The 23,214-nt window shown below is 55.6% G+C and overlaps 3 protein-coding genes across 10 annotated transcripts; 1 reads left to right on the top strand and 2 right to left on the bottom strand.

The window, feature by feature from the left end:
- Positions 1-813: 813 nt before the first annotated feature.
- On the bottom strand, positions 814-9,578 carry MGRN1 (mahogunin ring finger 1). 8 transcript variants are annotated; one of them, XR_005558733.1, is made up of 17 exons: positions 9,397-9,578; positions 8,829-8,947; positions 8,186-8,274; positions 7,349-7,495; positions 6,973-7,090; positions 6,530-6,596; positions 6,026-6,078; positions 5,614-5,661; positions 4,991-5,059; positions 4,537-4,696; positions 4,212-4,321; positions 3,580-3,806; positions 3,355-3,478; positions 2,689-2,734; positions 2,311-2,406; positions 1,834-2,136; positions 814-1,546 (listed from the first exon to the last, which is right to left on the bottom strand). XR_005558733.1 is itself a non-coding variant. In XM_039360297.1 (17 exons), the coding sequence occupies exons 1-16, from the start codon at positions 9,482-9,484 to the stop codon at positions 1,838-1,840; spliced, it is 1,602 nt and encodes a 533-aa protein (XP_039216231.1). In that variant the 5' UTR covers positions 9,485-9,577; the 3' UTR covers positions 814-1,546; positions 1,834-1,837. The 8 variants fall into 8 exon arrangements, 7 of the variants coding, with proteins under 7 accessions (XP_039216231.1, XP_039216234.1, XP_039216230.1 ...); XM_039360297.1 differs by having other exon boundaries at positions 1,834-1,878; positions 9,397-9,577; XM_039360300.1 differs by having other exon boundaries at positions 1,834-1,845; positions 9,397-9,577.
- Positions 9,579-10,708: 1,130 nt separating this feature from the next.
- CUNH16orf96 (chromosome unknown C16orf96 homolog) lies at positions 10,709-17,179 on the bottom strand. The gene is made up of 16 exons (XM_039360559.1): positions 17,132-17,179; positions 16,944-17,028; positions 16,425-16,511; positions 15,748-16,060; positions 15,420-15,490; positions 14,732-14,842; positions 14,526-14,600; positions 13,797-13,960; positions 13,571-13,690; positions 13,299-13,361; positions 13,133-13,219; positions 12,740-12,899; positions 12,427-12,526; positions 11,610-11,696; positions 11,342-11,486; positions 10,709-11,173 (listed from the first exon to the last, which is right to left on the bottom strand). The coding sequence occupies exons 2-16, from the start codon at positions 16,947-16,949 to the stop codon at positions 11,155-11,157; spliced, it is 1,608 nt and encodes a 535-aa protein (XP_039216493.1). The 5' UTR covers positions 16,950-17,028; positions 17,132-17,179; the 3' UTR covers positions 10,709-11,154.
- An 861-nt stretch (positions 17,180-18,040) lies between these two features.
- Positions 18,041-21,450, top strand: CDIP1 (cell death inducing p53 target 1). Its single transcript, XM_039360567.1, has 5 exons — positions 18,041-18,788; positions 19,997-20,082; positions 20,163-20,297; positions 20,837-21,101; positions 21,333-21,450. Exons 1-5 carry the CDS (start codon positions 18,043-18,045, stop codon positions 21,442-21,444), a joined length of 1,344 nt encoding a protein of 447 aa, XP_039216501.1. The 5' UTR covers positions 18,041-18,042; the 3' UTR covers positions 21,445-21,450.
- Positions 21,451-23,214: the final 1,764 nt, after the last annotated feature.

The following is a 23,214-nucleotide window of genomic DNA, read 5'->3' as shown; positions in this document are numbered from 1 at the left end:
AGTGCTGTGCCCTACAGAGTTTGGAGCAGCATGAAGCTGCTGCTCTTTGCTCCCAGCAGAGGGGCTGGTTGTGCTGCCAAAGGCAAATTGGCCTACGAGAACCTGCGAGTGCTTCAGGCGGAGCTTGCCCTTCGCCGGGGCCCCCTTCGTTTCCCTAATGGCACCGTCTGCGGTAAAAGGTTAGGAAAGAGCCAACGGCCATTCATGGGGGCAAGTGACACCATCATGATGTAATGAACACCTTTCAGAATTTGCTCAGTTGGTGAGGCCACATCACAATGCCAGCAATGTTGTTGTGGCTTGTGCCAGAGGCCTGTGGCAGCATCTTGTCTTCCAAGTGGAAGAACCATTTCAATGCCAGGCACAGCATAGCATCTTCCTGAAAGGTTTTGTGCTTTTAAACCACCTTTTGCTTGAAAATGCTGACAACGCAGTTTCATCGGTTTCGGTTTATGATTTCTGAATAGCGCATCTCCATCTTTCCTGTATGCAAATTCTCTTTCCTCCCCCTAAAGGCGTTTGTATTGGCCTGTCTCCTTATTTATTGAACAGCACATCAGCCAGTCATTTTAAATGTCTTGGATTAAAAGGGTTTGTTTTGTTTGTGATTCTCCAGTGTTGTCTTTAAACTTGGCGGAGATGCTCTGGGAGCAGCAAGTCAGCTGGGCAGCAGAAGTGGAACTTTTGGGGGATACTGAGCGAAACCAAATTTTGGCAACCTTTCTTCCATTGTTGCACTGAACCGTATCCAGCAAACAACTGACAAGCCAGCAGCTCCATTCCTTTGCTCCAAATGATGAGCATCACCAGAAAGTGACACCAAAAGGTTTATTACTATAAATATAGGAACACACCTTCTAGGTGTGGAAAGAAGACAGGCACTAGAAGAGACTCGCCGGGAGGTGGGGAGGGCAGGGGAGAGTGGCTGGCAGCAGAGTAAGGGACCTCCTGCACAAGTCATGAGGGCCGGCCTGGAGGGGGGGAAAGTCCCAGAGCTGTGGCTACAATCAGCAGGTGGCAGGTGCTGCACCTGGTGAGAGATGGGAAGAACAGCCCTGTAACTCGCAGGCCTCGATGTGGGGAGCCACTTCACCCCAGCTGCTCTTGCAGAGGCCCCAAGGGGCTGACTGCATCCAAGAATGGCTAAGCAAGAGAACAGAGGCTTGAAAAGGGTCCCCACTGGGGAGAGGACAGTCCATGGCAGCAGACCGGGAAGGGGTCGTTCCCATCACGACTACAAGGGGGTCATGCATGTCTATACAGAGACACATATCCAGAAAAGAGAGGGTGCTGGCCCGAGACCGGCCCAAAGAAGAAAAATGTGTCCATCTTGCTGCGTCTGAAGTTGTGTCCCTTCTGGCCAGGAGGGAGGGGAAAGGGGCTGGCTTCTTGCAGGTGGATGGTGCTTGGAGTTTGATTCTTCGGCCAGGTACTTAGGACAGGTTCGGCCCACTTTCAACACAGAGGTGAGGCTGAAGGAAAAGGAAGGGCTGCCCGGAATTGCTGCTCCCACGGTTTGGGAGGGCACCGGTGAAGTCAGAAGACCCTGGAGAAGGGAACAGGCAGCTCGGCAGTGTGGTCGCCTTGATGCTCCTGGGGCTGCAGGGAGGCTGGAGGGAGCCAAACTGCAGAGAGAAGCTGCTTGGGTACTGCAAAGGTGCTGGAAAAGCCAGGCCCGTTTCATCCTCCCTGGATGGTGATGAGCAGAAGGGGGCAACCAAACTCGAGGCTTCCTGCAGCCGAGAATGAGCACCCACCCAGTTGTGGCTGCCCTTTCCCAGCCCGGCCTCGGAAGGTGTCTGCTGACGCGCAGGAAGGAAAGTGAAGACGTACCGGCTTACTCCTCTATCCCAACAGAGCAGGCATCCGGGCCAAGGGCTGCCCAGGCGGGGCAGGGCCAGAGGGCAGACAGAAAGGAGGGAGAAGTTAGAAAAAAAGCTCAGAATAGATGACGTCCCTTGTCCAGCCAAACATGGTGCTCCAAGAGGGAATGGTTCCCATCTGCCCCACCCTACCCGCAAACAGACACTGACCAGGCCCCGTCTTGAGCCACTGCTTCTCGCCCTCTTTGGACCCAGAACACACAGCTGGGCCTCTTATATTGATCTGCAAGGCTCCTGCAGCGGCTCGATCTTCCTGGTGGAGGAAAGTGGGCAGACCCAGCTCTCCCCACTGCAGCCCCCAGGAAGTTATAGAAGCAAGGAAAGCAGGAAAAGGAAGGTGCAAAGAAGCTGGGCTCTTTCCTGTCAGCTGCAAGGAAGGAGCCCCAAGACCCAGGCTGGACTCCTTAAGTGCCCTGCGGGCCCTTACCTGGCAGGTAGACATCAGCAGGCAGCTCACTTTCCATTTTCCGGAGGACCTTGGCCTCACAAGATTTGCTACTCTCCTGGACAAGATCCTGGCTACCTGGGGGACAGCAGAGGAAGCCCACTGGGACTGGAAAAAACTGAAGCAGGCCCCAACCCATTCCCTCTGGCTGCCCAGGAGCCTCCCTTTGGCCCAGGGTCTTTTGCACACAGCATGTGTCCCTGCGTTCGTCCCATCTTTTGTCCCATCGCTCTTTTTTACCAGGGCCTTTGGGCTCAGCTCCACAAGAGGGAATCACCTATCCATCCTCCAGCAGCCCTGGCACAAAGCAAGCATCCTTCCCTAAGACTGCTTACCCTCCTGAGTCCCCAGCAGGCTCACCTTGTGGCAGGGCAGCGACCACCTTGGCTTCTTCAGCTGCCAGGCTCTGGAGGAGACGAGAACAGGGCAAGCTTACCTCTGCATCTCTGTCACGTAGGGAGCTCTACTGTGCCAATCTTTCGTTTTACGTTGTGTGCCTGTGTCCACCTTCCCAAAGGAAACACTTCCAAGGCACAAGGGGAAAGCTCCAGCAGTGTCTTCCAGCACCTGTCAGAAGGGCCTCCCGCAACCCTTGGGAAGACGCCAAGCCCAGAGAAAACTATTATCTGCCCTTCAATTTCTGCCAGGACTTGGGCTGTAGACTTGAAGAAGTAGAGAAGATCTCCTGGGAATCAGGGTGATCCCCACCCCAAGTGATAAGGCTCCCGAGGAAAGCAAATCCTTTTTGACCCCATGGCACATCTGCTCGTGCCCACTGTCTCCCCAGGAATCTCCCTGTTCAGGAGCGAACCAAGAAGGCCCGGCCCTGCACCAAGGAAGGCCTGGGGGCCCCGGTGGAGGGGGGCAGAGCTCAGCCACAAGAAACGGTGTCCTCTGGCCTGCTTCCAAGATACACCTGGCTGTTCCTCAACACGGCCCTCGTCCTCCCACAAACCATGGTGCTGGGCTGACTGCTCCAAGGAGGGAGAGGATACAAGAACCCTTCTAAAACAGAGAGATGTTCACCTCAGGGGAGCTGTCTTCACACAGGATGTGCCCCGTCCCAGCAACAGGCGGCTCCAGGGCCAGCTCTTCCGAGAATTTCTCCTCGTCCTCTTCATGGATTGGTGAGGAGGGGGACCGGAGAGCACTGCAAAAAGGGGGGTGGGAGATTGTAGTGGCCATTAGGGAAAGGGAAGCAGGAGGGACCTGTGGGGCCTGCTGGGCTGAGCTGGCCCTCGGCCCGCTCACCTGTCCGGAGACTTGCTGCGCTTGCTCTTTGAGTGGCTGTTCTCCAGGCCTCCTCGGTCGAGCCCCACCAGGGGCCTGCTGGAGGGAGGGAGGCCGTCCAGCACCCCAGAGTAGCTGATCTCGTCATAGAGGGGAGCCGAGGGGATGGAGGGCGAGACGGAGCGCAGGCCGTTCAGGGCTTCCAGCAGGGAAATGGGCTCGTACCCTGGGGGGATGTTGTCCGAGCACTGGGAAAGCAAGGACAGTCCAATGTGTGAATGGGAACCAGCACCCGGCTAGCTCTGCTCTCGCAACCGCACAAGAAATTGCCAAAGCCTGAATTTGTAACACAAATCCCACCTTTAAGGGTAACCCTCAAAGTTGGCCAGAAACTTCGAAAATAAAAATCTCAGACAGGGACTGAAACAGAGCAAAATATTAAAAAAAAATAATCTTGGCACCCTAAACTTCCTTCCAAAGAGGCGTCCCTAGGTGGGGAGCGGCTTCTGACGTCGCAGACTGAGCGCTTTCCTCAGTCTTCGGCCACTTTCACGGCTTCCAGACAAGGACCAAAGCCTCCCTGCTGACCAAGGGAAGTTGGGGGAAGTGTGGACCCTGGGGGGAGGGAGGGCCTTGCCGGGGTTCTGGCTCACCGACTGCTCCTCCCGATCCAGAGTCTGGGCCAAGACGGGGCTGAAGGAGAGTGGTGACAAGGCACCCGGCTTCTTCCTCACTGCCCGGATCTGCAGCAGCGCACGGAAGGCTGCGGGAGAAGGTAAGAGACGTCCTTTGGCTGTTTGGCGGCCGAAGCACCCGTTGGCCGAGGCATCGGGGGTGGCAAAGGGTCAGACCTCTGGAGGACTCCTACCCTTCTGGCAGCCTCCACTGTACACCTGAAAGGTGACCCACCCTTCGGCCTGTCTGGGGAGTTTGTGAGGAGGGGAGACCTCTTCCATGGGCCCCTTCCCCCACACATACGCAAACGGCAGATGGGACAGTTGTTGGCCTGGTAGCGCAGGGTGTCGGCACAGGAGTTGCACAGACAGAGGTGCCTGCAGGGCAGGATGAGAGTGTCCCGCAGGTCCGAGAGACACACCACACACTCGTTGCTGTTGTCGCTGTTCTCATCATCGCAGGGCTGTCGGGACAGAGGGGGGGTTTAGCTGGGAGCTTCTCATCTTCCTACATCCACATCTCCCAAGTGGTTGGCCTCTTTGGTGGACACAGCTAATTTGATGCCCTGCAGCCAGGACAGCAGGGACCCCTCGGTCCATCCAGAGCCTCCATTCACCAGGAGAGGCAGAGAAGCCGGAGTGCCCCCTCCCAGCCCTGATGGGGGTCCTCTGGGTAGACTGAGAAACCTGGGACAACTAATCTAGCATTTTTCTGCCTGACAAGTGCCTGGGGGGGGGGTTAGGGTTCCCTTCCCTACCTTGGTCTCTTGGTTATTCTTGTTCTCAATGCCGTAGATCTCCTGCAGCAGGTAACTCACCCGATCCACCTGCGGGGGGAGGGGGGGGAGGAAAGGACAAGCAGAAAGTCAAGCACCGACTACTAGTAGACATTTCCCTGCCCATTCCAGGCAGATTCCAAATTCTTGTTTACATAGGAAAAATGACTAAAACCCACTAAAAAAACTTTTCTAAACAGCCCCACAAGATCTGGGTCAAAAAGAATGCTTGAAGCTGTCTTTGAAGCTGGAATGAGAAGGGACCCAAGCTCAGTCCAGGCCTAGAATTAACCCCCTCTAAGACAGGGCCCCCAAACATTCCTGATTCCCAGATCAAGTGGAGAGGGAGCTGTGGTCCCGCCCCTCCTCCCTGCTGCCAGGCCTAGCTCAGAAGCTCTGGAGCAGCATCCTGGCCGCTACTGGGGTGGTGGTGAGGGGGGCAGTCTGGGCAATTCCCTGCTGCCCAGTTGCGAGGGCAGGATCCCCGGTGCCCCCTGCTGCCCTGTCGAAACCAGGGAGTAAGTGAGCATGAGGAAAGGCTCCCATGGAGCAGCCCATGCCACTATCCCCTCACCCCCCCCCCAGGATTGCAGGAAAAGACTTACAATCTGCTTCTGTTTCAAGGGCTTTACAGAGAAGCTGCCATCAACGTGCTAGTGAGCAAGAAAGAAGGAAGACAGATTAACCCTGCTGGAAGATAATAGAAGTGGCCCAAGTTGCTTGCAATGGAAACCCCCAACTGAATTTCTGAGGTTGCTGCATAAATTCCTGAATTTGCAATAAGACCCAAAGCTCAGGAGATGCAACTGTTTCCAGCTGTAGCAGAAAAACACAAGTCAAAATAGCACCTGGAATGTTAAGCAATCCAACCCAGTTTACACCTGCAACCACTAGAATGCAGACCACCAACTCTCCAGATACCAGGCTGCACTTTAAAGGTACACATCAAAGCTCTGGACAAGGCTGCCATTAGCCAATGGGGGAAGGAATCCAGAATCCTGCAAGAGAACTTCTTACCTTCTCGAAGGCAGCCAAGAGGATGTGGGCATGGCCAGTCACTTCCACAACAACTAGGAGGCAATTATAAGGCCTGTGAGAATCCAGCTAGGAGCCCAGCAGCTGGGCCAACTCTATGCCTCCGAGCCAGGAGGAGACAGTCTTCACCCCTTTTGCTAGGTGAAACCTCTGCTGGAGACTACTTGGGCTCTCCCAACCAAGATGGGGGGAGTGGCAGCAAGGGATTCCCTTCTTGAGATGGGGGCAAAACAGACAAATCCCAAGGACTGAAGGGAGCAGCTAATGCTGGGATGTCTCTCTGCAGGACAGCAGGAGGCTAGCAGAACGGGAAGGCCCTTCTTTCCAAACATCCCAAATGATTGAAAGGCACTCTTGCCAGTTTTAGTGGAGTTCAAACTAAACAAGTGACTGTCCAAGCCCCTTTGGCCCTCCTTTTCAACCCCCCCCCATCTGACATAGCTCCAAGGGGTGCTGCCCAACTACAGGCATGAATCTGCCTCATACCATCGCCTTCGTCTACCGTGGCTTGGATGACCACTGGAAAAACGCCCCGGTCAAGATCAAAGTTCAGCTGGAAGGAAAGGCCAAGATATTAGCCACAGACTGAGAGCATAGCAGAACTTTAATCTGAAAGGCATCCGAGTACATGCTGGCTCATTCACCTCCTGCCCCTCCTGTGTTGGGGGCAAAATCACTCCTCAGGCAGAGCAATGGAGCCGTGGCAGATGCAATCTGTAGATGCCTTCCTGCTCTCTCGGCTCCTCCCCGTGGGTCCGACAACTGGACTGATTTCCCAGAGCCAGGCAGGTTGGCTCTGGTGCCACATGAACCCAATGGCTTTGCATCCAAAGCCCGAAGAAAGACCAAGGAAGCCAAACCTCTCCCAAATCATAAACTGCCCTGACTCTCATCTACTCGGAAAGCAGCTGGAAGGCGGGGAGAGTCACCTCTTCATCCTTCCAGTCGGAGAAGTCGATCTTGAAGGACGGCAGGGAGAACTGCTGGCTCACTCCTCGCTTGTAGTGCACCGTCTCCGATTGCAGAGGAGGATTCTTTGTGCTGTAGCTGCAGGTGAGGGACAAGGTCAGAGGCGCCATCCCAGGAAGCAGTGCTTCGCTCCACCTGGGCCCACAGGCACCAATCCCTCCTAATTTCACCCCCCACCACCATCTCTGCAAATGAGTCTTGGAGCTGCCACTTGTCAGCTGCCGATAACTGAGCAACGTTCACATTTCCAGAAGCACCACCAAAAGAAGCCAGACTTGGGACAAAATTAATCCAAGAGGCCCATTCATTGCCCAACCCCACAGTCCCTGTACTCACACAGCCATGCCACCAATCAGCTCCTCTGTTGCTTGACAGTAGATGGTAATGGCCACCCGGGCATCTGCATCAAAGGTGAATTCAAGACTGTATAAAGCCTTCTGCTTCCCGTTCTCCTCTATGGGGCTGTCAACATCTTCTTTGTACCTGCACCAAGGAAAGTTAAGTCAGCAGAGAAACAAAATCCACCCACTGCATCTCCCGGATGGGCGAAAGGTTGATTCGGCAGCTGAAATCTCTCAACCTCCTTACATTTCTCCGCCTTTTCCAAATACTGTCGCAGTAACTGCCCTGCAATTACACTGTTGGCTATCTCTGCTAAGGTGCCTTCAAAGAGTTCTTTAATACTTGTTACTTGTTTTTTTAAATATAAAATAGTAACAAGACTAGACAAAAGGTGTTTTGTTTTTTTTCTTAAATAGCTGGGGACAGAGTCCCTGATCAGCATATATGCCCATCTCACCTTTCATCTTCTCTTAATTTCTCTGCCAGGCTCTACTTGGGTCTCTTGGTTGCTTCCTTCCCAACTAACCGGTGCAACTCCCAGCTGCCTGACCATTTATGAGAGGCCTTCAGACAGAAAGAGCCTCAAAGGCTGGGCAGCACAACAAGCATTTGGAATGCCACAGCTCAAACCAAATCGACTCTGGCCACAAGAGTCTGCCAGTCATTGGCAAAGAATGAAAAATGTGGTAAGGGAATTGCAATGAAAAGGGAAAAACAACCCCCCCCCCAATAGGCAGCCCTGGCAGGAATCAGATCACAAAACCTGCCAAACAGACAGCCAATCCCAGGAGCCGGAAGAACTCCCAACCGCCACAGTTTGGCTTGAAGTACCTGACCAGACGCAGGGAGTCTTTACGGATGTTCACCAGGCTCCGAAGGGTCTTTACTGGCTCATGAGGGGCTGGGGTCACATAGGGAAACTGGAAAGACAAACCAAGAGTCTGTGAGGCAGGGTGAAAGGCAGACGGGCAGCATGATGTGGTCCAAACAAAGGGGATGGGAGAATTACCCCCCCCCCCGACACAAAAGGATTACGTTTGAGGTGGTTTGGCTTCCCTGGGAATGCATTCATGTAACAGGCATATCCCTGTCAGTCCAAGACTTTGAAGCTCAATTAGCATTATATGCTAGATTCACTCCTGGCTGGCCTCTGTAGTTGGCGTGACGCCAACTCGTTGAGATATGTTCCAGCACACTATGAGTTTACTATACCATTAACTATAAAAACAGAACTGCATTCAGATTCATAACTTAGAAAAAAGCATCAATTGAAATTCAATATTTCCCGCATTCAGTGTTTTATTTTTTTTAATGCAGTGCAAATCTTAAACAAGAACTATTTTTTGAAACACATACATAAAATTAATATATAAATATTAATTTATCCCCTAGAGATACCTTCCCCCAGTTCATTTGGATCCCGAATAAAACCCAGATCCTAAGGAGAAAAGTTCCCACGGCTGCCTGCGCTGACCTGGACGGGGCGGTTGCCCAGAAAGTTGAGGTCCATGTTCTCCCCAAAAAGGTAGCCCTCGGGATGTGGCATGTCGAACTTCTCGCCGCCCATGAAGAAGTGGCTAGCAAAGTAGTTGCCTGATGTCCAGAGGAAGAAGGAAGGGAGGGAGAGAAAGAAAGAAAGAAAACCTTCCAAGGCCGACCTTCCCTCTTCTCCGCGGCCCAGACCCGGCTTCCCCGGCCCTCCCGCGGGCCCCGCCACCCTCCGGCCGGCTCCAGCAGCCGGGCAGCCGGCCCACCGGCGGCTTCCGTCTGAATACGCGCGGCCCTGCCTCCCGCGGGGCCCCCGGGCGCCTCCGAGGCCCTTCCAGCTCGCTCGGCGGGGACCCTTTTCCTCCGCGGCCGCGTTGGCAACCCGGTGCTCAGGCTCAGATAGACTGCCCTACGCCACGGAAGCTCTGTTCCGCCCCGCAGGCACCGCTGCCCGGAAGGCCACCGGGGCCCAGGAAGCCCGGCCGGCGCCCACCCCGAAGCGGGGAAGGGTTCCCGGCCGGCGCTCATGCAGAGGAGCCCCCTCCGGGCCTCACCGGACTTGGGCGGGTAGCGGTAGGCTGAGTTGGCCTGGATGTCGATATCCTCCACGCCGGCGATGCGGCGGCTGAGCAGGGAGCCCATGGCAGGGCAGGAGCTAGCGGCTGTCGCGCCGCTGTGTCGGCCCTCAGGCAGGCCTGCAGGTCGCTGCCGCGCAAAGCACCACGGGAAAGCGAGTCATCACTCCCCGCCCGCCCGATAATCGTCAGTCCTCTCTCCCATCCGTGGACTACGTTTTCCAGCAGGCACCGCGCTACTCTTGGAAAACAACAACAACCGTCCGTCAGCTCGGGCGGCACTAAGGGGAAAGGGCGGGATCTGCGGCCGTCAATCAAGCTGGCGAAGCCCCGAGAGCTAGGAAAGTGCAGATAGAACTGTGGCAATGAACTAGGACAGAAGCCGCGCTCTGGCAGAGCATGATGGGAGTTGAAGTCCACCTACAGGCAGAGCCGGGGCTCCAAAGGGGCTGCCCGACTCAACACGCGGCCTCTATCCAGGGTCCTGGAGATCGTGGCTGTCCCACTTCCATGCCCTGCGTCAGCTTCGCGACTGGCGGCCCGCAGTGGAAAACCCAGGCCAGAAAACCGCTGGCTTCTCCACCGCCCCAAAATTGAGGCTTCTCATCGGCCCTCCGCCTCAACCTCCAGCCAAAGCGACCCCCCACCAAGGAAAACCAAAGATGGCCGGAAACGCAGCACCGGAACCGGGCTAGAGCAGCAGCACCCCAGGAGGCCGTGGGGGGCCCCTACCCTGTCTCCCCCTCAACCAGGATGAGCCTGGCAGCTCCTGCAGTGGCTCCCTGGGAGTCATTCCCAGAAAGGGTTCCAGTGCCTTCAAGCACCCCTTACTTTCATCAGCTGAAGTGGCCCCTAGAGGAAGAGGGCCAAGGATAGAGGCTGCCTGCCTGCCCCTCGGGAGCCACCACCCCACATGGGAAAGGAGGCAGCTCTCTGCCCCCAAGGGCCTTTGGGTTTGGAGGGTGACAGACTGTTGCAGGGAAACATGCCCAGGCCCACCCTTATTGGGAACAGATCTGTCCTTACGCAGAAACCCCCACGCCTCCAGTTGCCCCTCATGACAACATCTAGGCTTCCAGCACCAATTTCCTCTTTTTCAACTGCCCACCAGCCTGGATTGATCTGCTTTTTACCAAGACATCCAATGACCATCACCAGTTCCCCCTTCCTGGCACTGGGAGGCCTTTCCCTCTCTTGCTAACCACTTACCCAGGGAACTGCTGAGGCTGGAGGAAAAAGAACCAAGCCCCTTTCTTGCCTGCTTGCAGAACAGAGGCAGCAGTTCACAGCATGTAGAAAAAGAATATTTATAGAATCATTTTCTCACTAGATGAATGCTTTCCTGTGCCATGGCTGAGAGAGAGACAGTATCAGGAATATCTCCGAAATCCCATATAGAGAGGGAAGAAGCACATTGGTCAGGTTTCTGAAGATGCCAAGGTCCAAACTGTAATCTCTGGTAGATCTTGGCCCCTAGAATACTTGTGTTCACTGTCATCATAATGAATGTTTTGTTCGGGAATCCTGGTTCACCACAGAGAGAAGCACCAATCTTAGCCCATGATCTGCTGCACATCTGACATGAGTCAGGCATGATGGTAGTTGTGGACACAACTGTTCCCCTTGGAAAGCCAGGCAAGTCTGTGGCTTCTGTTTCAGATGGGTAGGAAGCAGCTTCTTCCGTTACGGTATCAGCAGTCTGACAGGGATGACCAAAATCTTCAGGGAAGGAGTCTGCTAAAAGCTACGGCTACCCCTAGGAAGACAACATAATGGAGGTTGGCTGAAGGGCCTAGCCCAGATAGCCCAGCTGAGAGGGAAAGGAGCCCCACGACACTTCTGTCTCTACCACTTTCTGTCCCATCTGGCAGGTATTTAAGAAGAGAGAGGAAATGAGATGGGGCTTATGGAGAGTTGAGCTTACAGGCCTGGAACTTCCCGTTCGTTCTGAACGTGGCTTTCGCCGAGGGTCGCGCCAATAGCTGTTCTGTCCACAGGGTCACAGCTAAGCTCCTGCGGTCGCTGATTGCTGTTGGCTATTGCAGACCCCACTCGACGGAGGACGGAGGCTGGAAAAGAAAGAAACCAGATAGGATCAGGATTTCTTCCCAAGAGACATTTTCCCCCATGCTACACTGGCCCCATTCACATTTAGAAGAACTTGAACCCTGTCAGAAAAGAGGCCAACTCACAGGGGTAGGGCACTGCACTGATGTCTGCAAAGGCAGAGCGAACTCTCTCCATTCGCACCCCCATCGGAGGCCGGGGAATCTTCAGAGCTGTGTGGGGAAGAAGCACAACAGCCAGGCTGTGAGGAGATTGCCCAAGACTCTTGCCGTGTAGAATGTGGTGCTCGAAGTGAGGAGCGACTGAGTTGGGGAATGAGAAGAGCAAGCCAGAATACCCCACTGGATTCTCCTGTGGCTGGGGAGGGGATTTCCAGCCATTTGGTTTCCCCTAGAACAGCGGTTCTCAACCTATGGGTCGCGACCCCATTTGGGGTCGATCGACCATTTTTCGGGGGTCGCCAAAGGCGGCGATCCGCCATTTTCTCCCCTTTGGGGGCGCCGCCGCACATGCGCGCCGTGCATGGGGGCGACGGCGCACCTCTGGGGGGGCACGTATGCGCGCCGCGCATGGGGGTGCCGCTGCGCCTCCGGGGGTGCCACGCATGTGCGCCGCGCATGGGGGGGCGCCGCGCCTCCCGGGGCGCCGCGCATACGCGCCGTGCGTGGGGCACCGCCGCGCCTCCCGGGGGCGCCGCGCATGCACGCCGCGCATGGGGCGCCGCCGCGCATGCGCAATGCGCATGGGGCCCCGCCCCCCATGCACGCCACGTATGCGCATAACGTTTGTGTGACGGGGGTCGCCGTCACACAAACGTTGAGAACCGCTGCCCTAGAAGGACAGACATGCCTCCCCGTATCAGGCCCTCTCAAGAATCTGGAGGTGTCAGGATGGGAACAGGTGATAACCCTCCCTGGCACGCAAAACGGCCAATTCACCCACCTGCAAATTCCTTCTGCAGGGCAAATGTCCGCTCTGCCGCATGTGAGCTCACTCGGCCTTTGTAGAGGACCCCGTTCACTCCCAGAATGTCTACCTCAGTCTGAGACAAGAAATGCACAGAAAGAGAAGGGGCCACCTGTGAGCCACAGAGAGCAGCTGGGTCTGCTGCTGAGAAGGAATCTCCATCTCCAGAGGCTTCTTCCGCCCTTGTCACCATTGAGGTGCTTCTCCCCTGGATGGGCCCAGCAAATCCCTCAGGAGAGGACTTCTCCCTCCCTCCCTCCCTCCCTCCCTCCCACACAGGAGGGCTCACGTTGTCGTAGGTGATGGCATTAGGGTCCCCATAGGGGTAGAGGGTGGCGAAGTCCTGGGCCCGGGATAGGTGCTTGAGGGCGGAGGCTTGCTGTTGGGCTTGGCATTGCCAGCAGGTCTGCAAAGGGGGGTTGCCACTCAGTTCGCTCGGATCCTGATCCCTGGGAAGGGAGTCAGAGGCCCCGCTCAGCACCAGAGACACAAGCACCACGTGAGAGGCAAGCAGTAAAGGCAATGCAGTGCTGGGGTGAATCGAGACATCTCTCTGATGGCTGGGAATGCCTATCCAGCAGGGAGGTGCTGCCTCTGGATGTGTGAAAAGAGCTGCTCCCAGAGTTCCCACCCAGCTGATCCAAACAGCCCCCCCCCCACTGTCTCCAGCCAAGTCACTGACCTTTTCTGCTGGTGGAACAGGTATTCGTAGCCACTGGCACTGACTGGACGAGGCTTCAGTGTGGCTTTCCGGACAGTGATCATGTGCCTGTGAAGAAGCACGGGGCGAATACAATCGTTGCTCCTCCATCTGCTGCCCAACCCAGAAAGGCCCTGGGAATACTCACGGCCCAGTCATCATGGTCACTGGCCTGTCGCAGGAGATGCATTTCACTCTCTCAAAGAGCTGCCTGCAAAGCATAAATCAACAGCTGTTGCCCCAGGGCTGGGGCTGCATTCCCAGCTCCACCACGTCTCCCTCTATCACCGAGGGGTGAAGACCCACAGAAGAAGGGGCGCCTCTGGCAGGCTATGCAATGCACGTGTGTGCGCGCACACACACACACACACACACACACACACACACACACACAACTAGGCTCTGCCATCCCCTCCTCACTTTTTGAAGCCAGCCGCGCTGTCAGCATCAAAGCGAGGCCCCTCACTCAGGTACTTCTTGATGAACTTCCACACCTCCTCCAGCTGCCGGCTCACGGGATCCAGGGCCAAGCGGTCCAGCGGTGGGGCAGCAAGAGTGGCTGAGTGGGCCCTCTTGCTCGACAGGAGGGGTCTGCTCTGCAGCAGCCAAGGTCCCCCAGGAGGGTGCTGGGCAGGGAGGGGTCACCTTGCAGTCCATGTCCACGAAGAGCTTCTCGAGCGCCTTCTGCCAATCCTTGTCCTGCAGAGACATCTTTTGCAACAGATCCTGCATCATCTCGCTGAGTTGGCTGGTGGCCACCTGCAGCTGCCCATGGTTCACCATTGCCTCCAGCGCACTCTTGTCAGCTTTCTGGGGGCAGACAAAGCAAGTCCTCCCTGCACCCCAGGAGCTGGCAGAGAGGCCAGGGGAGAAAAGCCTCCAATTTTTCCTCAATGTGGGTAGATCTTGGAACCAGTGTTCCTGACAGCCACTGCCCAGATGAAGAAGCAAGAGGAAGTGCCCTTTGCTTCCAGAAGGGCTCCTGTGGTTTGAATGCTTGAATTTAAGGCAGGGAATCAACTCCCTGAGCTGCTGCTCGGCACATGCAGGCCCAAAAGGAAGCTAGATCAGTTGAATGTCTGCCCCTTAAAGGCACAGAAGCCCCGTGACTGCCTCTATCTGGAAAAAATGGCATCTTTTCTTAAGAAAGGCATTTCCCTCACATGAACAGTGACATGACTTCACTTAATCTGTAGTCACGCTGGAGCAGATATGCCGAAATCCCTGGGATTTCTCTTCTGTCCAAGATTGAGGTGACTTCAGGTAGGAAAGAAGCAAGCAAAGCAGAGGCTTCATCCAGCCCAGTTTCCTTCTCATACCAGAGACTTGACTGGGGTGGGGAAAAGATCCTCCCCTCCAGCTCCCAAAGACTCACCACATTCATCTCCTCTTGGATTGAGTCCTTATCAGCTTTCTTGACATCCAACTGATGCAACATGTTGCGTATGATCTGTAGAGGGAGTACAAACTCTGCTGCAGACTCAGTTTTTTTCCTCATGCTCAAACTGCCTGGGCTGCTTCCTTGCTTCTCCGCCAGCCACAAGCTGTGGCCGCTGACTGAGTGGCAGTACAGCCCCGTACCTGCATCTCCGTGCTGCTCCTGGCTAACTTCTCCACCCCCTGCTGCAGTTTTTCATACTGTTCCCTCAGCTTCTCCATCTGCTCCAGGGTCTCTTGCAGAGATTCCTTTCCCTGAGGAAGAAGCCAGCATCTCCATTTGCTCTCTGGCGTGGCCAGCAGTATGGCCTGAGTCCAGCCACTGTGTGACCAGCACCTTCCCTGAAGAGGCCCGGGCAGATGCTCTGCAGTGCCTGGCCAAACCCAGGCCTGATTTGCATTGGGCTTTGCTTGCATTCATCGAGAGACTGCCGAGCCCTTTGCGGGCAGGAGCATCAACGCCTTGGCTGGCCTGGCTGTGGACCTTCAACAGGCAGGATTCTGAAAGTGCTTTGGGGTCTGTTTGCTGCTCAGGCCAAAGGGGGCTTCCACCCAGAACCTCTTCCCCACTGGACTGCCATCTTGGATTAGATGCCCCCCCCCTCAGTGGCAGTGGGCTGTCGAGCATGTCCAGACCATAGGGTGATTTGGCCCCTTAACGCTTTGTCCCTAAATTTCTATTGTCCTGCAAATCCTATGCCCCCACCAACTGACTCTCTCTCTCTCTCTCTCTCTCTCTCTCTCTCTGTGGTTTGGCTTTGCGTGTTTATGGAAATACATTCATGCAGGCCCCCCATGCCCGTCCCTTGCCAGGCTACGCCCCCCAGGGCACCTGCTGGCTCTGAGTTTGCAATATCTCCATCCGTTCCAGCAGCAACTTCAGCTCGGGAGACATTTCAAAAGCTAGAAATAGAGGGAAGAAAAGGACTTGTGCCAGATTGCTCAGGCTTAGCCAGCCTGAGGGGTGCGGGGGGGGGGTTGAGGCTGGAGCCCCCAAGCTGCATTAAGCAAGAGCCAGAGCCCACCTGATCCTTGGCCTGTGGCTCTCAAGGCAGGTAGAGGGCCAGGAGACAGCGCTCCCAGTGGAGACCATCCCAATTGCCCCCAGGAAGCAGCAGTTGGGCACACTATGGGCACTGCTATCCCCTTGTCAGCCTCACCTGCAGGTCCTGCTGGGTACTTCAATTGGGCCTCCAGCTGAGTGATGTGGCTCAGGAGAGCTTCGTGCTTCTCAGGCAGTTGGCTCAGAACAGCCAGGATCTCCCGGGATGTCTTTTCTCGGACCTTTTCCTTTTCCTCTCGGCCTCTTTCCTTTTCCTCTCGGCCTCTTTTCTTTTCCTCTCGGCCTCTTTCCTTTTCCTCTCGGCCTCTTTCCTTTTCCTCTCGGTCCCTTTCCTCTTCTTCTCGGCCCCTTTCCTCTTCCTCTCGGTCCCTTTCCTCTTCCTCTCGGCCCACTTTCTCTTCCTCAAAAGTCTGAAATGCCAAAGCGGGGCAGGAGGGCAGCTATGCCTTGCAATCAGGGGTTTCCTCCAAAAGGGGCACTTCTGCTGCTCAGTTGTAGGGCATCAGCATGGCAGGGAGAAGCTGCTGCAGGGACTGGCCCCCCGCCACTTTCCTCACCCGAGCAAGGGAGGTCCTGGCCTCCAGACCCACCCCATTCTTGCTGCACTTTGCCTGCCCAGGTGAGTTGACTCCAATTTGTCTAAGGACATGAATCCGACTCACCTGTGTGTTGGTGGGTTTGCTCCCATCATGCCAACGGAACTATGCTGGCACAGAGAGATGCCTGGTGCCCCATCTGGGCCTTCAGGGGAGGATGCAATTCAGTCATACTCACTTTGCCGGTGAGCGTCTCGCAAAGGGCACTCCAGCACACCACATCCGAAGCACTTGCAGATAGGCTGACCCTTTCTTTCACGAGGCCCTGTGTCCACAGAGGGGAGAAGAAGGTTGAGCCCATTGGGGAGAGGGGAGCTGAGGCAAAAGTTTGCTCTCAGAAGGAGAAGAGGTTTTTTTAAACAGGCTGGACCAAGCAGGACCAAAACTGAAGCCTCCCATAGGTTGTCTGCAAAGCCCAAGAGCTCCGGCCCAGGGGGTGAGAGGTGAGAAAGGGACAAGCGCTAAGGAGGGGAGAATGATGCCCAAAGCTAGACAGAAAGGCCTATACATTAAAGGTGTTGTGTGTGTATTTTTTTAAAGTTTCAGGTGCCCCCTGTGGAAGTGCCACTCTGTCATTCTTGGTGTGCAGAGTAATCACCTAAATGCTCTCGAGGCCCAGCCAGTATTTGAAGCGTTGTATGTGTGTGTGTGTGTGTGTGTGTGTGTGTGTCCTTGAAGTTCCACCACATCATCTCACCCCCATTTCCGCACTCCCTGATGCTCTGTCTGCCCATCTGAAGGCCTTGCCCTGCTCCCTCTGCCAGCAGGTTCAACAGGGGTGGCTGCAAGGGGCAAACGGAGAGGCCAGAGAGGCAGGATAAGGGGTTAATGGGGGTGGGGGGACCAAGGGAGTGGCCAGAGCATGAGGGTTCAGGATTCTCTCACCAGTTGCTCCTTCATTTCTTCCATCATCCTGGCCTGTTTGTCCAGGAACAGGAGCCGCTCCTTCATTTCTTCTCCATTGATCTGTTCATAAAACCGGGATCACAGCTGCACCTCCTGGGTGAGGAGGCTTCCTTTTCCATTGGAGCCTTTGGTCGAAGGCTTGTCTCCCTCCACGGAGAAAGGCCTGACCACCAAAAGCATCCTTCTGGACCCAGGCCAGAGGTCTCTCTCCCTCAGGACCACTCACCTGGGCAATGTCTTCTTTCAGCTGCCCCAGTTCTTGCTGAAAGCCCTCTGTGGCGATTTTCAGTGAGCAAATGCTATTCAGCAGGTCCTGCAGCATATTCATGGCCTGAATGGGAAAACAGGAGGCGTCACAGAGGGCCAGGAGGAAGGTGGGGAATTAGGAATTTAGCATTTGGCCCAGAGAAAAACCCTGCCTTAGTGGTATTTACACAATTTTTGTAATGGCAAAAGGAAGAGATGGTGGAAGTGATTGGGGGGCACTGAGAAGCAATGGGGAAATCGCAGAAAAGGGGGGAAGCTGTCCTCAGTCACAAAGGTGCCACACAAAGGTGTTCCCTATTTCTGGTTGCTCAAAGCCTCTCCTCTATTCACCCAGCAAAGAATTCTCTGCTTGCCGGATGGGCTGCAGGGAATTCCAGGCAAGGATGGCCGGCTGAGGCGTTGACTGGCAGCCTGGAGGGGGTACAGTTTGGGGCCCAGCCGCCTGCTTGCGAAGGGCAGGGCCAAGTGGGGTTACCTTGGTCATGCCCTCCTCGTTCAGCTCCATCTTCTTCTTCAGCTGCATCATCTGCCACATGTCCAGGGCAGGCTGGCCCAGGCCCTGGCTGCGGGCCAGCAGCTCTGTCGTGTCAGGGCTCTCATTCAGGAACTGGAGCTGCTTCTCGATGGCGGTGATCCTCTCGTGCATCTGGTGGAAGATGGAACTGGACTTCTGCGCCACGGGGAGGGCCTCGGTGGCTGCAGAAGCTGCGGAGCTGGCCGGTGGCTTGACGAACTCCAGCTCGTCGGCCGATACTTTCTTCCTCACGTCCTGCAGATGCAGGTGCTCCACCAGGCTGTGCAGGAACAGGTGCAGCGCATTGAAGTTGACATTGCCCAGCTCCGGCGTCCCGATGGCCAGGTTGATCAGCTCCACGAAGGACAGGTTGTGGCTCATGGTCCCGCTGCCTTGGGCAGACTCGCGGCATCAGCGGCGGGCGGCGGCGTTCTGCTCGCGGGAAAGTTTCTCCCGGTTGCTAGGAGACCCGGAACGCGGCGGGGGGGCGGAGGCGGGAGAGCCGGGAGCCGAAGCCAGGGGCCCCGGAGCAAGGCTGGCCCCGGCACCACCCCCACGCCGGCCACGCAGGGCGCCCACTCCCCGGGGCCCGGCGGCGGCGGGGACCCCTCGGCCTCCCAGCCCGGTCCCAGAGCGTCCTCGCACCGGGGACGCCGGCATCGCGGGTCTCCCGGGCACCCGATCAGCCGCACCAGCCTTGCCGGGTTCAGACAAGCTTGCCGACACGCGTCTGGGCCCGGTGGGAGCCATTCCGGCGCGCGAGGGACGGCGCTTCCTCAATCTGGATTGGTCCCGCCCGCCCCGAAACCCCGCCCCGCTCTGCCGGGCGCAGAAGCGGCTGGTCTCGCTCGGCAGGTGAGGGCGCCGGGGGGGGGAGGGGGCAGCGGGGCGTCAGGGCCTTCTGGGCGCCCGAGCGGCTCCTCGCGCGCGGCATGCTGGGGGTTGTGGTCTCCCGGACTATCCTTCCCTTCTCCGTCAGGCCCGCCGGTCGCTCCGCGTCTTCTGCTCCGGAGCCGCCGGCTTCGCAGCGCCGCTGCTGACCCGAGAGACTCGGGGCCACTGCAGGTGCCGCCCGGTCGCCCTCCGAAGGGAGCCGCAGCCCGCGGGGGCGGGGAGGAGCCGCTGGGCGGGCAGAGGGTCTCCGTTCGCCGGAGGGACGGGGGGAGCACGGCGGACAGCTGTGCTCTCGGGTTGCTCGCCCGAAGGAGGCCCCGCTCTGGCCCGGGAAGGGCTGTGAGGAAGCGGCCGAAAGGACCCCCGGCGCCCCCGCTGCTGCTGCTGCGCCCCTCCCGGGCGGGGATCGCGGGCGCGGCTCTCCCGGGCCTCCATCGTTGCCCGCCCAGCAGCCCCAGGCGCCTTGTTGGCGGGCAGAGGGACCAAGGCGCGCTGCTGCCGGGAGGGCGAGGGCTGCGCGCTGAAGCAGGGAGGCCGGTTGGAGCCAGGCTGGGCGAGGGAGGCCTCTGGCCGGCCGGGTGGCCTCTTTTCACCCCGGGCCCCGCAGCGGCCCTCGTGCTGGGCCAGGGAGCGCTGACTGTCAGGAAGGGGGGGCAGGGCGGGCCCCAGGTTGTGGGCCCAGTGTGCCACCGGGATTGTGGCCGTGCCGGCCTTCCGCCCGTTATCAACGGGCCCCGGGCGCCGCCAGCTGCCTTTTCGGGTGGCTCTGCTCCTCCTCCCCCCCCTCCTCTGTGATGCTCAGCTGCTAGCAGAGATGCCTTGAAACGGGCGGCCTTTAGGAAAGCCCCTCAACAAGGTCATTCTGGAGAGCTGAGCCGAGCCTCCCCTTCCAACTGGCTGTGGGTCTTTATCCTTCCGTCTCTTTTAGGGCAAAGCTCTTCAGGCCAGGCCAGTACCCCTAGGCCAGCTGAGGGGCAGGATGAAAGCCTTGATTTGTCTTCTCCCCTTAAGGCACCGGCAAACTGTTGGGCCATTTGTGGGGATCTTTTTTGCCAAGAATTCTGTGAGAAAAGCTGCCCCCCCCCCTTTCCCCCTGGCTTTTCTCATACTTTTCCTAGCCTGCCTACCACCTATCTCAGCAGCTCTGCATCTTTCTTTCTTTCTTTCAGCATGTCCAACGACCCTCCTCCACCCTACCCTGGGGGGCCATCAGCACCCCTCCTGGAAGAGAAGGATGGGTTCCCCTTCCCCGCAGGTGAGGCTCTGTTTGTGACCCATTACCCACCTGTTCACCATTCTCTCCATGTGACACTCCGTTCTTCCAAATCTCTTCAGGTAGGAGCTCTCCAGCCATGGTGCAGCCCCCTTCCGATGTTGGCCCCCCACCCTATGAAGCAATGCCTCCCCCCCAGTCGGGCTTCATCCCCCCTCCTATGCCAGCAGAGAGCTCGATGCCCTATTTCCCTCCTGGTAAGTGGCACTTGCATGGGAGACAGGGAGGGTTTCCTTTCAAATCCCCAGGGGGAAGATGTGTGCCAGCCTAAAAGCTGCTCCCGGTCGGCAGTGGCTGGACTAGCACATAAACCAAGTGTGACAGTATCCTGTTGTCATAACAGGATCTTATCTTGCCGGTTAATATCAAGGCAGTATATAAATCTCCAATTAAAGCAATATGACGTGCAGCAAAAAATAGTTAAACAGAAATCAGGCAAGGGGCTGTGGGTAGTTCTCCACTTAGGACCCTGGGTTCTGTCCTGCCCTCAAGTGGCCTTTGGTTACAAGGCCCTGAAACCTTTTGTAGGATGGCAGCTGCCCAGACCGTGGTCCACTGGGCAGTTGCTCTGCCTTGGCAGTTCTGGAAGCTCTGAGTGCAGCCAGGGAAGAGGAATTGGGACAGGCTGATCTCTAGACTCTCTGCCCTGGCCTGTTAGGAAGGCAGTGGCCGGGCAAGGAGTCTCCCTCTGAGCCGTCCGGGCCCTAAACAAGTCCCTTCTTCCCTTCCTGTCTAGGTGGCTACTATGTGCCCCCGGGGCCACACGCCCCGATGGGCTACTATTCTCCCACTGGCCCCTGTGCCCCCGCTGGAGGGCAAACAGCAACCATGCTAGTGCCATCGGGCACCGCAACCACTGTGACGGTCCTGCAGGGCGAGATATTCCAGGCTGCCCCTGTCCCCACAGTGTGCCCGCATTGCCAGCAGGCCATCACCACTAAGATCACCTATGAAATCGGCCTCATGAACTTTCTGCTGGGCTTCTTCTGCTGCTTTATCGGGTAAGTGGGGGCGGCGGCTGTGAAATCTGAGCTTGAAGGCTGGGGAGGGGGAGAAGTGGGGGGGGAGTGTGCCCGTCCCTACAAACCATTCCTTTGGGGCAGAACATCTTTCGCTCTCCGAGTGGAGGGAGGGAGCATCTAAGGCTGTGTTTCCCTCTCCCTCCCTGGCAAGAGGGCTGTGGATGCAAAGGAGCCCCTGCTGCCCCTCATGGCTTCCCCTCTCCCTTCCAGGTGCAACCTGGGCTGCTGCTTCATCCCCTGCCTGATCGATGAATTTAAGGACGTGACCCATACCTGCCCCAACTGCAAGGCCTACATCTACACCCACAAGCGCAAGTGCTAGCAGGCCCTGCTCAGCTGGAAAGCTCTGCTACGGCTGCCGCCCCCCCTGGTTTACCTTTCCTATATGCTTTTGTGCTTCTCTGCTCCCCTTCCTCCGCCCAGAGAGGCTTCAGGGCTGTGGTGCCCCCCAGGGCTGCCGGGGATCTGCTCAGCTGGCTCTTGGGGGCAGATGGGGAGGCTGGGTCAGACGGGTGGCTCTCCTCCAAGGCAAGGTACTGTTGGGGCCTGGCTGCGGCTGCCTTCCGTGGGAGAAGGCCGGCCTCACCCGCAGCAGGCAGAGGGAGAAGGAGCAAAGTCCGTGGTGCTCTTGGCTTTTTTATTTTATTTTATTTTATTAATTGAAGAATTTAAATATCATGGTAATAGTAAATACAATTAAAGTCAGAAAAAGATAGTATAGAAACGCAAAGTAAGGAAAAAAATACCTAGAAAAAAGGAAAGAAAGGAAAGGAAATATGTAAAGAAGTGACCTTCGGTTTTCCTCAGAAGTAAAAGCAATTTCATGTTGCCCCCTACAAAGTTACAAATATTTTTTTCTACCCATCTTTTCAGTCGTAGTGTCAACAAAAGGTCATAAAGCATTACTAGAGTTTTATAAAAAAAAAGTCTTGCTTTAACCTTGATCAAACCAACAAATTGTTATTCCTTTCTTGTACTTCTAACACTCTTGATCTTTAATTCCTTTGGATGCTGCTTCTCTCCCCCCCCCCCCAGCTTCTTTTGTAATGGAAAGTCATTATCCAAATCATTGTCTTAGTTTGCTTTTGTATTTGCCCTTTGATTTCCTAAGCCTTAACCAGCTTCTTTTATTTATCCAGTAAAGTCATCAGGGTCGTTCTCTTGGCTCTTGTCATCCACACTTGTTCCTATTTGAGTGCCTTGTCTATTTTGTAATCCACACTTTTCTACCCAATATTTCTGATTCCATTATTTCTTCATCAAGTAAAATTTGTTACATCTGTCATTCCTTCATCTTTTAGACAGACTATACAGAGAAACAGACATTGTTACTGATATTGTTAATACTGATTTCTGGCCCTATTCTTCAAAGATCTTTAATATTTCAAATGTTAACAGTATTTCGTATAATTTTGTAAATCCCAATCCTAAAGGCAAGTTGGGGTTTTGTTTTTGGGGGGCCTGGATTTTAGTCCCCTCTATTGTCCAACTTAAATCACAGGGTCTCTTACCTGTTATGACTTGCGGTAGCCAAAATAATTCTGGTTCTTACAAAAGCTATTTATATTATATTAATTCTAAAATCTTATGATAGAACTTTCAATATTTCAAATTTGTTTGGAGTCTTAATTTGTTTGTAACTTTATTTCAAAATCTTGTTTAACTTTGTCTTTTATCTCAATTTTTGTAAGTTCTGAAACTTACAATTTTTCTTTTGTTCAGGATAAACATTCATTCACCAGGTGACGTTTGAGAGTAGTCCCTCCAAAGACAGTTAGCATTAAGATGTTTAAATAAGCAATTTCCAAAAGTGATTAGAAGGGATGTTGGTGAACTTAGTGTCCTGTAAAAGGCGCCAGCCAATCCCTTTGTCTCCTGGAACTGATATCCGTAATGGATCACTCCCATTCAGTTCCATGTGGGCGATCCTTTATCCTCTCCTTATCTGGAGTGATTCTAAAGATTCAGTCTACTCACCTGTTTGGTGGTCTTTTGTCTCTGCTCTCTACGGAGGCATGTTTAACTTGTCAAGGTCCCACCCCCAGAAGTCCAGGGCCATGCGCTTTCCTGCCTGTCCTTGGCGGTGCAAAGG

The sequence above is a fragment of the Crotalus tigris genome, unplaced genomic scaffold (assembly GCF_016545835.1).
Source record: "Crotalus tigris isolate CLP2741 ecotype Arizona unplaced genomic scaffold, ASM1654583v1 scf7180000019173.45859301935:6455823, whole genome shotgun sequence".
In the NCBI taxonomy this organism is placed as follows: Eukaryota; Metazoa; Chordata; class Lepidosauria; order Squamata; family Viperidae; genus Crotalus; species Crotalus tigris.
This window is presented reverse-complemented; position numbering and strand designations above follow the sequence as displayed.

What these genes read in the sequence shown, in the direction of transcription:
- MGRN1 (XM_039360294.1), bottom strand. Translation starts at nt 9,484, where the DNA reads ATGGGCTCCCTGCTCAGCCGCCGCATCGCCGGCGTGGAGGATATCGAC. An exon ending in TGGATCGGGAGGAGCAGTCG is followed by an intron (nt 3,807 to 4,211) that starts GTGAGCCAGAAC and finishes TTGCTTTCCCAG; the next exon opens with TGCTCGGACAACATCCCCCC. An exon ending in TGCTGATGTCTACCTGCCAG is followed by an intron (nt 2,137 to 2,310) that starts GTAAGGGCCCGC and finishes TTCCTCCACCAG; the next exon opens with GAAGATCGAGCCGCTGCAGG.
- CUNH16orf96 (XM_039360559.1), bottom strand. An exon ending in GCGAGACGCTCACCGGCAAA is followed by an intron (nt 16,061 to 16,424) that starts GTGAGTATGACT and finishes TTGGCATTTCAG; the next exon opens with ACTTTTGAGGAAGAGAAAGT. An exon ending in TCCAAGAGGAGATGAATGTG is followed by an intron (nt 13,961 to 14,525) that starts GTGAGTCTTTGG and finishes GTCTGCCCCCAG; the next exon opens with AAAGCTGACAAGAGTGCGCT.
- CDIP1 (XM_039360567.1), top strand. Translation starts at nt 18,043, where the DNA reads ATGGCGGTGATCCTCTCGTGCATCTGGTGGAAGATGGAACTGGACTTC. An exon ending in TGGGTTCCCCTTCCCCGCAG is followed by an intron (nt 20,083 to 20,162) that starts GTGAGGCTCTGT and finishes AAATCTCTTCAG; the next exon opens with GTAGGAGCTCTCCAGCCATG. An exon ending in GATGCCCTATTTCCCTCCTG is followed by an intron (nt 20,298 to 20,836) that starts GTAAGTGGCACT and finishes CTTCCTGTCTAG; the next exon opens with GTGGCTACTATGTGCCCCCG.